The sequence below is a fragment of the Arvicanthis niloticus genome, chromosome 30, assembly GCF_011762505.2.
Source record: "Arvicanthis niloticus isolate mArvNil1 chromosome 30, mArvNil1.pat.X, whole genome shotgun sequence".
NCBI lineage: Eukaryota > Metazoa > Chordata > Mammalia > Rodentia > Muridae > Arvicanthis > Arvicanthis niloticus.
In genome coordinates this window covers 15704680-15718596 of record NC_133438.1, presented here as the reverse complement: position 1 = coordinate 15718596, position 13917 = coordinate 15704680, and the positions used below count along the sequence as shown (strand labels likewise).

The following is a 13917-nucleotide window of genomic DNA, read 5'->3' as shown; positions in this document are numbered from 1 at the left end:
CTCTGGTTTGTCCTGTTGCTTTGTCTTCAGAGAAGCAAGAGCCTTGGATATTGTTTCGCTCAGACTGCAGCAACACAGTGTCTGACATCAGTCTCATGTTACAAAATCTCTTGAGCCTTACGAATGCGGTGTTATCCTGTTTGAGTTAACCAAGGTGGCGGCTATCTCACATCTTACATTGTTTCACGTCTTGAAAGCAATGTGGTCACAACATTTAAATAATACCTCACCCCCATCTTGTCCATCACCCCTAACCTCCCACACACTTAACACTTAGCTGTGCGGAAAAGAAGAGGTGAGGGTAACAGATTCATAGGTCAGTAGTAGAAGCAGATGTGCAAGAAGAGCTACAGGGATCACACACCTTCTGCAGTGCCGTGGAGGTTTCAGGGTCTGTGTCACACTGGGCATTTTATAACCCATTTATCTAGTATTAAGAGCATAGCCACGTGTTTTATTGCTCAGTGTTAACATTTAAAGCCAGGATGTCTTAATTGATAACATTTAGATTCAGCTACATGAGTTTTATGCTGTCATCTGTTTTTATCCACTCACCCCTTAACAGTGCAATTTCCCTTGATTTCATCCTTTGACATACTTTACTATCTTGATCTTCCTTCCTACAAACAAAAGAAGGCAGTCAGGTTTTTGTGATTTTTTTTTTTTAAACTGCATTTTGTTGCACAAATGACTATGTTACTATGCAGGTGAGGAGTTGCTCTGGGGTTTTGCCCTAACCCAATCAAACTCACAGTGATAATGTTTATATTGTCTAGAATCAGTTTTATAAATGAGAAATGGCATGATTTTTTTTCTATTCAATTTCCGTACTATTTTCAGGTCCACTTTTATTTTAACCTCTGTGTTTGCATAAGCTTCCGTTATCCTAAACTTCAGTTTAGTATGCTGTGCTGGCTTCAGTTATACGAAGTTGACCATTAGAGTTTCACACTCTGACTACTGCATGATCCCTGTGGTTGTGTCTCATGTGATAGATGTGATAGGCTTTGTTTTCTACTCTTTTTTCTTTTTTCTTTTTTTTTTTGGTGTTTTGAGACAGGGTTTCTCTGTGTAGCCCTGGCTGTCCTGGAACTCACTCTGTAGACCAGGCTGGCCTCGAACTCAGAAATCCGCCTGGCTCTGCCTCCCAAGTGCTGGGATTAAAGGCGTGCGCCACCACCTCCTGGCTGTCTTCTACTCTTGTAAGTAATACTTAATAACCAATGTAGATGCTTTCATGAAGTATTTGTGAGTAACATTCTTCATGGCTGCTCACGTGAATTGGAATTTCTTCACAGAAGACTTGTTATATCTCAAGGTTCCGAGGTGAGGAAGAACAACCGAATTGCACTTATTGTTGCAAAGATTGGTGGATTATGATGATCTGATTAAGTCAGTCTTACTAAATTATTGCTGCTCCATATACAGAGAAAAAAGAATAAATTATCAGCCATCTAATAAAAAGATATAATTATGTGAAAAGAATTCTGGGAACCTCCATAAATCAAGGTCCCAAAGCTAGAGCCATTTCCCACTAGAACTTTAGGGTAAAATTTACACTTAATTTATTATATGTGCTTCTTTAATGCATGGGCAGAATTTTTTTGTTTAAGGTCCTGTTTTCATTTTTCATTCTAGCATTCATGAAAATCAATATTATGAAGTTAGCTCAGCAGAAAAGCCTGGTTTGGGGACATTTTTTAAGGCTACAAAGCTATTTGAAAATGTACATTTATTACATTTTAGAGGCTGTAATGCTTATTTAATATAATCTTTCTCCGCACCTATTTTATTTTTCTTTTCTGCTTTTTTTTTTTGAAGTTATATTTGAAGGACTTTCTCATGCTCAAAACAAAATTAGCTGAAACAGCTCACAGATAAATCACAAGTACAGGAACAAAAGTCAGCACTCTGTCTCCATTAAAAATTACTATGGTGGAAATATGAAGTGACAATCCATGCAGTCTGTAGCTAGGCATGAAACGGCCTTAGGAGGTTCATTCTGTATTTAGACAAACTAACTAGATTGAAACATCGTCTATGTGTATATAGACATCATCCCTCCTCGGTGTAGAAAATAAATGACTGTAACTGGCCTGTACCCATACCTCATCCTTATGTATATATGTAAAGACACACACACATATGTATATGTGTGTATATGTATATATGTATGTATGTATATATACCATATATATAGATATATAGATATATATATGGTCTTTACCCGTACATCATCCTCACTTTCTTTATGTATATATGTATACATATATATGTATTTTGGAGTAGTTATTCATTCAAGTCATGCTCACTTGTATAGCGTACCTTGGCCTTGCTATTCTCTCACATTTTGCATCTTGAAAACAGAACCTGAAAATACTTGAAGCAAAATTGTGGCAAAGCAGAATATGCATGAGAAGGGAGGACCATGCCAATGTTGTAGGAAATCAAATTTTCATGTCTGTCCATCTATCACTGCAGAATTATGCAAATAGTTTAAACCACCCCTAGATAAGAACAATTTGAAATATCTCCATTCTGTTTCATAGAATTTATAGGCCAAATTGTGTTCTGTAGATACAGAAATTTTAATAGCAGTTCCTTGCTTTTTGTTGTTTTGACTATTCCTATCCATATCTGCCAAGCGCCCTGACAAATATGGGAAGGGATACATTCCCCTGAATGTGATCGCAAACAGACTCAACAGATATACATATATCTCCTTGCACAACAAAGCAGTGTCCCTGGCAGCCTTGGCATTGCCAGAACTTGCACAGAATGTTTGTCAGGATCTCTGCTATAATGGGCAGGGTAAGGGATGCTGATGGGGTCCTGGGCATGACCAAAGATCAGGGCTGGCGTGCTCTCTGTTTACTACAGATTTCTTTTTCTTTCTTCTTTTTTTTTTTCCTGTGGGTTTCTTTGTTTTATGTGCAACCTAATGTTGCCTGCCCCCAGAGGTCAAAACATTATTCACAGTCTCCTTGTAGAATGAAATAAATCTTAGTCTTGTGACATATCGTTCAGAATTTCTTGCTGCTGCTAGCCATGAAGAAATACATTTCCTTTGATCCAGTGATTTTTAATTTATTTCAATCCTCATGAAATTGCTCTGTACTTTGAAACAGCATTTCTAGATAATGTCATGTGTGAAGTTCACTGAAACGTTGGGTTTGAGGAAAATATTAATTAAAAACCATACTTGCCTAATACAGGGTTGATATTTTCAAAAAGGAACTTTTAAGCCAAGTGTGTGGGATGATATGTATTGTAAAGCATCACTGAAGAAGAATCTGGATTGTGTGAATAAATACCGTGGTTTTAAAGTAAAATACATAAAAGGAAAACACATAATAGAAATATCTTGTAGCTTGCAACAATAACTGATACATCACTAATTAATAACTTGAGATTTTGCAAATTATAAGGCTTTCACAAATAAACATTGGGCAATGTTCTAATGCTTGCCTAACATGCACGGTGCTCTGGCATCTAACAGAGCACAGTGGCACATTCTTGTAACCTCAGCGTTCTGGAGGAAGAGGCAAAGAGTCACAGGCTCAGGTCATCTTCAGCTACATAGAGCGAAAAGCCAATGTGTGCATTAGACCTTGCCCAAAACAAACAGCAACAACAACAAATAAAAAGGAAACAAAGACTATAGTAAAGTGTCCAAGACAGCTCAGTGGTAGAGCACTGGCTTGTGTGGCCAAGCCCCGAGCCCCATCCTCAGCTCTGACAAACGGCTAAAGCATACAAATTGAGAAATACTTGAATTTTTAAACCAGACTGCTCTTAATAATCCTCTTTCTTAGCTGAAAATTAAAAAGTAAGCTTCATTTAGAAACACGAAGGAATTACATTTTAGCATATTCATCTTTAACATCTTTTTAAAAATTATAATAATCAATGCCATCTTTTTAATTATAGAAAATTTAATAAGTATAGCTACAAAAGTCAGGGTGGTTTTTTAATGACATTTCAAGTCAGTGCTATGTGATTTGGCTTTTGAGTGTAAGGAGCATTAATTATGATTATAATTCATTATTTTATGAACTTTGTTGATGGAACCTCTTTGGGGGATTATCATAATCTTCAAAAAATCTTTCAAGGAGATGCATCACTATTCTCGAAGCAAATTACAAAAAAGAACCTCATGTTATCAGAGGTATACAACAGAGGAAACCAGAGTACACGACTATGCAATCCTCCATGGTGATTGAATATTCATTCGAATAAAAATAACTTTACATTGATTTCTCTGGTTCTTGCTGGAGAATCTTGCAGCCTGGGTTTCGATGTCCATTTTGGAGTCACGTGTGCATACTGTTCGTGTGCTGATTTTATTTTTAAAGACGCATTTTCGCCTGATGGTCTCTCCTTCAAACTGTGCTCATCTGGTTGACATGATGAGTTCTCAACATCGTTTGTACATCTTCTTATCACCAATGCTTGTATTCCTAGTGCCCGGGCCTGTGCCAGTCAAATCCCTCCAAGGAACATCCTTTGAAAACAAGATCTTCCTGAACTGGAAAGAGCCATTGGAACCAAATGGAATTATCACTCAGTATGAGGTATGAGGGAAAGGGCGCTGGTTGGCAGGTAGTCCAAAGGAGAGGCAAAAAGGAGAAGGTTGGGAGAGAAGGATGGAAAGGAGAAAGGTGGGGATGGGAGGGTTAAAACATCATTAGCTCTCCTTTGTCCTAATTCATACATTATTTGATTTGAAAATTAATAACTACACAGTATCTAGAATTTCAAATTCTTAGAATATAGGCTAGTTTTTGTGTCTATATATGTGGATAACTGGACTATATCCTTGTCAAACCCAATTAATGGTTATAATGAATAATTACATGTGAAAATGCTAAATCCGTATTGCTAAAATTAAGAAACCATTATCACACTGTGCTTAAGGAGAGGCCATTGAATGCCAGGTTTTCAAAGTAAGTAATTAATAGTCCCCCCAAAGCAAAACAGATTAAAAACCTATTTCAGAATTTCATTGTACCTTTGAATATAAATCACCATATTTTCAAATATAAGACACCGAGGAGAATGATGAATTTTTTTTTAATGTTTTTATTAAAATGGAATTTCATACCTTTCCTCATCACTTTCAAATGGATATTTTTAATTGCATAGTTGTGAGGTTTTTCTGGTGTATAGTCAATGCTGATTACAGAATAAATATTTCTGTTTCTAGTGCTTAAGAATGAATTTTAGGGATGAGGATGTTTTGACTATGTCTGTGTATCTGAATGCTAGTTTTCTATCTCCTTTGTTTTGTTTTATTGTTTTGAGACACATTCTTTCTAAGTTAGCACAAATGGCCCTACAGTCACTCTGTTCTTGAACTTGTATCCCTTTCCCAAGCAGTGCAGAATACTAACCTGTGCTGCTAACTGTTGCTAGAACTCACTGTTACCCTAGACAAAAGATGAAGAATGGCATACTTTTGATGAAGACTTTCTGTTTTCATGCACTTTAAAGTATGTACAAAACGTTTTGTGTGTAGCATGCATATTCAAGTATAGCCATTTTTTGGTAGATTTTTCAACGTTTTAGTATTTGACAAATTAGACATACAGCAACATCTATTAGTAGTTGCATGATAGATGATAGAAAACTAATGACATAGATTGATAGATAATAGAAAGATGATGGGTTGGTAGATGATGTTCATATTAGATACATAAAGATAGATGATAGAAGATAGATGTTGATAGATAGATGATAGATAATAGATAGATAATTGGTAGATGTGATACATACTAGATATAACCATACCAAAATAGAGATAGAAGATGACAAATAGATAGAAAGATAGATAAACATAGATAAATGATAGGTAGCTGGTAGATGATAGATAGATTGATAGATGATGGATTGGTAGAGAAATGACAGAGAGATGGTAAATGAGAGATGCCAGAAATAACAACATCAAAATAAAAGTAGAAGAAATAGGAAGACAGGACGGCTTGAAGCTCTCTCATACTATGTTATTTAGAAAGGGTTTAGTTACAATTTATTATTCCTTCAGTTGATATGTAATGGGGACTATATTTGCCACCACAGGTGAGCTATAGCAGCATAAGATCCTTTGACCCTGCTGTTCCAGTGGCTGGGCCCCTGCAGACTGTATCAAATTTATGGAATAGCACACACCATGTATTTATGAATCTTCATCCTGGAACCACCTACCAGTTTTTCATAAGAGCCAGCACTGTCAAAGGCTTTGGGCCAGCCACAGCCATCAATGTGACCACAAATATCTCAGGTAAGCAAATGAGTAACGTAGAAGCTGGAAGGCCCATGCTCCTGGTTTGCCGTAACATATTCTAGACATTCAGTTCTATACTGTGTTCACATGTAGCTTAGTAAGCCTTTACTCTCGCCGCCTGAGGTCCAGGGCACTTTATTCAGACATTTGAAAACAACTCATTATTGGTTCTATGCTGTAATCCAAACAGTTTGCCAACAGTCACAAAAATGACAGTAGTCTTAAAAAGTTACAGTATTTCTTTACGTAAACTCTTTTCAAGTTCATAATCTTTGAGAGACCTTTTATTGTGCCTTTGAGTATCAGTCGCCTGCTACAGACAGATGGATGTTATCTAAGAAGCAGCGGAGGTCTTTCACTCTGGAATTAGAATATCTCACACCTTGTCTCTGTCACATTTCCCCAACATTCTGATTATTGTAAACAAATGAAACTGTCCTCTCCTGTGCATAAAAAGTGTCTCATAAATGCATCAAATTCTCAGAATAGGAACATGCAAGAGACTCTTGAATTGATAAGTAAATGTGACTAAATTTTACCTTCTATTACGTTCAGTTTTATAATCTGACTGGACTAGATTGTTTATAGATTCTAGTTCTCCTTCAGGAAGATCCCCAGTTAAACCTGGGTAGGTTCCCTCTGCACATACACACTATCACACATTCTAAGTCTATTCTAGTTAATAAAATATTTTGTCATGTTTTAAGATTACAAAAAATATGTGTATGCTATGTGTAACTAAAGAGGGGTTTTTGAAAATTAAGTCTAAGCATGTTTCTATTTTGTGAATTCTCTCTGTAGTAATTTTACACAGCATATAGCAGCAGCCCTTCCCAGTTAACATTCCGTATTTTTGTCATTGTCTTGAATCACATTGTCTTGAGTCATTTTAAGCTTTATTTGGAAATGTATTGAATAAAATAAAAAATTTTTTAAATTTATGTCAGGAGTAAAAGTAATTTCGATATTTCATTTGCATATGATTTGATTCACATTAATATTCTAGTAAAACTAATGTTTTAGAATATCCATATTAAGGAATTATAACATATTAAATTGCCATTTTGTTTCCTAATGGAAGTCATCAATTAAAAATATTTATTAGGTTACTTTATTAGAAAATAAGACATCGTGAATATCCCGACAAATTTCCTACCTTGCAGGATGAGCGACTGTTGAATTTTTCTATAGAAATTGCTGTAAGATTTACATAAGCTTATAAAACAGAAAGCGTTGAGGAACTACATATTTCTGATTTATAAACACACACACACAAGTTTTATACAATTTTCAAGTCTTAGATACCCTGTTCAGCATGATAAACAGAAAATTTATATACACCAAAACACTAGTCCAGTTTTTTTTCTTCTGATTTATTTTAATCTAATTTTACTACCGTGACTTAACAGAGAATTTTTTTTTGCACTTTAAAAATATAATTCCTGATACTATGCTTTGGACTTACTGTGAGGTTACTGAAATTTTAAGATAATGTATAGCTATCTATCCCTTTAGTCTAATAATTGCTTTTCCCTCCACATTTAAAATGTTAATTTAGGAAGAAGCTGGAGTGGTGGCTCAGTGGTTAAAAGCATTGGCTACTCTTCTCGTGGGAAGAGGGTATCCCATAACCATTTGTAACTCCAGTTTCTGGGGATCTGATAGTCTCTTGACTTCTACAGGCACAGGCACAGGCATGCATGTGGTACACCGACATTCATTCCGGCAAAACAGTCATACAAATACTAATTAACTTGTATAAAAGTGTGTACTGTTGCTGGGAGGTGGTGGCGCATGCCTTTAATCCCAGCACTTGGGAGGCAGAGGCAGGCGGATTTCTGAGTTCGAGGCCAGCCTGGTCTACAGAGTGAGTTCCAGGACAGCCAGAGCTACACAGAGAAACCCTGTCTCGAAAAACAAACAAACAAACAAAAAAAAGTGTGTACTGTTTTGCCAAATTAATTGTGTGCATCTTTTGATTATTCGAGTTTATTGAGTGTATATTTTCTATTTATAGAACTTGGGTTCACAAAGTCTTAACTCTTAATTTTGGTTTCATGTCCGGGCCTGTGTCTAAATCACAACACATACAACTTTGCATAGGTTTTGCTTTTCGTAACCATCACTTGACTTTTCAAATATAACTGGTAATCTACATGTTTCAGTAGGTCTCATTCCCTTAAACATCCTTCTACGTGGTGAAAACAAACTGAAACTCCTTCCTACTCAAGGTTTGGAAAATTCCCAGAACACAATTAAACACTATCCCACATTTTGAAAATGTGTGTGTTCAACTATTTGCAAATTAATGTAGTAGCCCTTGGCGACGGAGAACTATGAATTTTCTTTCCAGTCCACCAGAGCTAGCAATTATGTTTCCCTTGTGGTCACATGCATGAGAAGATATTGGACCTTTCTTTCGCTTATTTAAAATGAATGGCTGTAAACACCAGGTAGCCAGTAACTCCCTTCTGCCGTGCACAGCTCTGGCCTTCATGTGTCACTCCCCAGCCAGGGCTGAGCCTCCTCCTCCTCCCACTTTCCCGCCTCTTCCTTGCTGGGTTAAAGACCTTGAGAAGCTGAAACCAAAGTATCGACACAAAGTCTTTTGAATGACTACAAGTCCCCAGACTGCTTCTTAAAATTCAACAACGTCGCCTTTCTAGCTTCTTCTACTAGGGTTAAGGTTCGGTGTCATGCCATAAAATAAGGTTCACTGCAGTTAATTAGGAATTAAATTGATTTCCCCTTAAGGGGAATCATTTATTCATAGCAGCCTATAATATATCACTATGAGTCGATTGAACTTTCTCTTCGCCTCGTTGGTCTCTTTTCAGCTCCAAGCTTACCTGACTATGAAGGGGTTGATGCCTCTCTGAATGAAACCGCCACTACCATCACAGTACTGTTGAGACCGGCACAAGCCAAAGGGGCTCCTATCAGGTAAGAGGGGTGGGGTTAAAGGAAAAGCAGCCAGTGGGAGAAGTGTCTTCCTGTGGTTGCTTAGCACCTAAGAACGTTGTTTGTTTGTTTGCCTTGTTTCTGTTTATTCATTTGAACAAAGATAACAAATAGACCGATAACAAAGAGGACACTTCCGAGGGCATTTCTGTGCCATCTAAGACTATTGCTCTCTGTTTGGTTTTTCCTGGTATCCTGTTTCATTTAACTTCCAGTACTGGGATTTGTACCTTGAAGGTATTTGTCAAATTGTACAAGGAAGTAACTCTTGTCTAACTCTTATAACTCTTATGAGTAATTTTACCTAAAATCGCTAGGAAACTGTTGAGGAAATAACGCAGAAGAAAGAATAATAGCAGATCAAGCCCCTGTGGTCTTTCAGTTCTTAAATTGTCAGAAATTTCATAATAAATATTAAAGTTCAGCTTGCTGGTTCCGTTATCTTTTTAATATTAAAATCTCTCCTCTACTACTGCTATTCTTTCCCAAAAAAAAAAAAAAAAAAAAAAAAAAAAAAGGATCCATTTCAAAAGAACATTCTGATCCATGTCATTTTTAGAGATTACTAAAATTACTTAAGCCTTTTAAATTTTGAACAACTATAGATGGCTCTTCAAGAATCTGATGGAAACCAATAGCTATGCAGACATTTTATTAATCAATATTGATAAGAAAATCATATAGGTATAATTTATATAGGTATAATATTGATAAGAAAACCATAAAGGCATATCAGACAGCAGGACTGAGTTTTGTGCTATTTATAAATTCTTTCAAAAGCAGATTAATCTCTGTCCTGTATGTAAAACAAAGGAAACAGATGTCTTTTGTTCTCAGAGTTGTACAGTTTTTTTTTTCATGAATAAAAATATGTTGATATAAGAACATGAGTCACAAGGAAAACTTGCAATCCTTATCTGGCTAAAATTCTGTGCACCACCACATAACAAGAGAACAAGAGAGGTCACTAATATGCCTGGAACTTAGATGCTTCTAGAATACCAGCTACTTAAACATTTAAGTCAGTATACATTACTGTTCATGAATCAGTGATCTCTGAATCATTTTGATTGTTCCTTTGAAGAGGAAGAGAAAATGCCCCATTCACATGGACTTGGTGTCCTTCTCTATTGACATGTAATCACGGCCATTCATGTATCCCTACTAGGGACCAAACTTACTTTGTAAGTGCTCAATCTGTTCCTGAAGTTTAAGCGGATTCCAGGTAGTTGTGTTTATTTTTTAAAGTTTGTTATGGTCTGGAGAGATGGCTCAGTGTAAAGGACTAACAGCTCTTCCAGAGGAAACTGATTCAACCCCTAGCATCCACATTTTGGCTCACAAATACCTGAAATATCTTGTCACAGGGAATCCAGTGTCCTCTCTGGCATCCACGGACACTGCACATATGTGGTATACAGACATATGTTCAAAAAAAAAAAAAAAAACCCAAACAAACCAAAAACAAAAATAAATAAATAAAATCTCAAAACTATTTTAAATCTTTAAAAATGTTAAGTGAAGTCAACTTTTCTTCATGTATTATTATCATTATTATTAAACGACTGTGCTGTGTAATTTATATGACTAACTTTGTTCACTTAATCAAAAAATTTCTGCAAATTTTGACCATTCATTAAGTGCCTGTCACCCTGCTCAATATTATAAGCCAAAGATACAACAGAGTCAGGGGTCAGTCCATCATGTAGATTCCAAGCTGATTGACAGGGGTCAGAAATTCTGTGTATTTTCTACGTGTTTGATTAAATGACTTTCTTCTCTCCTGCTTGCCTTTATGTATACATGATTTTTAATTACTTATAATTCATGTGATGTAAACCAGTAGCTATGCAGAAATAATTCTTAATAGTCATCTATCTTTCTCTGGCATGGAAATGTACTTCATTAAACTTGCTAGCAATACGTTTGACCTTTTCTGGAATTGAGCCCACTGGCTAGTAACTCCAAATTACACAGTATAGATGAATAGTTCTCAGAAAGCAAGTTGAAGGGCTGGAGAGACCATTCAGTAGGTAAGACTGCCTGCTGTGCACACATGAGGACCTTTGAATAATTTTGAATAATTGGCCAACAAACCCTGTGAAAGCCAAGAGAGACCACATTTGCCTATAATACCAGAATCAGGGGATGGAGAAAGGCCAATCCCAGGAGCTCATTGGCCAACCAGCATGGCTGACATGGCATAACCTCAGGGTCAGTGAGAGACCCGATCCAAAAATAAGGTGGAGAGTAATAACAGAGGGAATAAATGAAGGAATGCATGTGTGTGAGTGCACACTTTCACATACGCTGCACGCACAAACGTGCACAATCACGCAACTGACCTATATACTAGGCTATTCAAATAAGAAATAAGTTAATATGAATATTTGCCAAAGGCAGTAAGTGAAGGCTCCTAAAAGGGAAGAACAGTATGTTTTCCAACATGTTAATCCAATCAAGGCCGTCTTTATTTTTAGCAGCATTTGTGTAGAGCACCTGCAGGTGGCGCCAACAGGCAGGGCTACACTTGAATAGACAGGCAGCACAGCAGTTTGGCATTTACTGAGTTTGGACTTTGCCTCCCTTGCTTTTGGCATCCTTTAGTCAAGTCTTATCTTCCTTCCCACTGACCGTTTCCCTCCCTCCAACCATGCATGCAAGGCACTGGGGTCTGATTCTGAGGTGGTCTAGACCAGTGCCCCATGGCTTTAAAGTCAGAGCCTCATGCAGTGGGGTGATCGGTTTTACCAGCACTGAGTCTATGGTCTGCTTCTACAAATCATTTCTGGGATCCCATTCTGTCATGCCAACTTTCCTTTAAAGTATTTACTTCCTGCTTAATTTCTCGAGGTGTGGTTGCTGTAAACGTTACTCCTGTTCTACTTTGCGTCTTTGCAGGATACCACATCTCTTAACCTCTAGCTAAACCTCAAAACTTCCCAGCAGTACTCAGACATCGGACCTGAATATTTGGCCTATTTTCCCTTTCTATAATACCGCTAGTGTTTGCTGGCTTGCATTTCACCGTCCGTTTGTCCCAACCCTGCTACAAATGGACTTTCTTTCTCTTGATCTTCATAATGTCAAGCTTTCCTTCCAAATCTTGTTATACTAACTAAGAAATCTTAATTATCTAGCACTTGTACATTCACTTTAGCATAGGCTTATTTGAAAGCTAAAATTAACAATGGTTCCCCCAAATTCACAGATTCCATAGCATCTTTGCATGCCAGCGGTTAATCTAGATATCGGAAATAGTCATCCGGTGTGGAGTGCGAGGGACTCCCTGGCATGAAGGTAACGCCGGCAGAGAAAAAATTTGGGGTTCCATCCAGCATTTTAAGGAGGAGAAGAAATGAGGTCGGCCAGGGTTTCCTTTGAGAAGAGACTATGAGCACTTCAAGAGATAGCAAAGTAGTGATTTGGAGTGCTGTTTTAGTCCCAGATTTTGCGAGGCTCTTCCTGGGGGTTCTGACTATGAGGCCATGACATCCTGAATAATATCCATGAATGAATGACAAGACTCAAAGAGAATGTGGTGTAATCATGACTTCTCCAGCCATTCCTTTTACCTCAAAGTATGTATGCATTGGACCTAGAAAACGATACTCAGAGGGGAAGCAGTCAGGGAGTTATTCAAGACAGAAGTACATTAACTCTGTATTAATTCTGTAAAGAGGATGGAAGGAACCTTTGACTGTGTATGGCATGTAAATCACAGGAGTCCTTATAGCTTTAAATGAATAATGCATATTGGAAAATAGTGAAAGCAAGAGAGATGAAAGACAAGGATTTGGGTTAATGTTAATCCCAGTCTAAAGTATGAAGTCTGACTTGTAGAATGAGGGACAAGCCTGAGACAAAATGGCATGCTGAAGAATGAGAAAAGAATACAGGGAATGAACACTTGTTTAAGCGAATGCCAGGATCTTGAGTTTGGTGATTTGGTAGCTTGACAATTCTTACATAGAGAGGAGGAATAACAGGAAAACCAGCTCTTGTATATTAGGAGTGGGTCAATGGAGAGCCTGGAATGCTTTGGCAATCAGAAAAAAATGACTACCTCAACTCTTGGCCTTCAGAATCCTGGCAATAGAATAGAGCAAGCCGTGTCTCGATGGCGAGGGATCTTGGGAATATGTTTTCACATGGCACTGAAACTTCAGAGCTGAGTGTCTTTCTCCTGCAGCTTTAAGAATAGATTCTTAGAGAAAATATGAAATAATGTGTATACTGATGTTTACTTTGTTTTTTACTTGCCCCATGAGTTGATGCAGCATAAAAACCTTTAACCACACTCACAGATTAACATGGTAATTTTATTGTTGTTGTTGTTAAATCTCAGGGCAGACCTATGTAGCTTTGATTCTAGCTCCATATTTATAAGCATCTAATCAGGAAACTGCCCATAATATGTATCATATACACTGAGCAACAGCAGAATTCACTTCTGCTCCTTGAAATGGAAGGGAAGTTGTCCTGTGGCCTATACCACAAAACTAAAAATGACTTTTAGATGTCTTTAACCAAAGTTTATTGTTTCACTTTTAATATTTAAACACAAGTTATGTTTTGAGTATTAAAGGAAGATTCTTAACACTTATATATTAAGTTTTAAGTTAATCAGTAATATTTTGAACTTTCAATAAAAATGAATTGGAAAGATCGAC

General features: G+C 37.0%; 1 protein-coding gene across 11 annotated transcripts in view; it reads left to right on the top strand.

Annotated features, from left to right (window-relative positions):
• Positions 1 to 13917, top strand: part of Ptprk (protein tyrosine phosphatase receptor type K) — a 501415-nt gene that overhangs the window by 388517 nt on the left and 98981 nt on the right. For all 11 annotated transcript variants that reach the window (XM_076927962.1, XM_076927965.1, XM_076927961.1 and 8 more), the window contains exons 9-11: positions 4465 to 4574; positions 6079 to 6280; positions 9121 to 9226. In XM_076927962.1, the coding sequence (XP_076784077.1) occupies positions 4465 to 4574; positions 6079 to 6280; positions 9121 to 9226 (418 nt within the window). The remainder of the gene's footprint in view (positions 1 to 4464; positions 4575 to 6078; positions 6281 to 9120; positions 9227 to 13917) is intronic.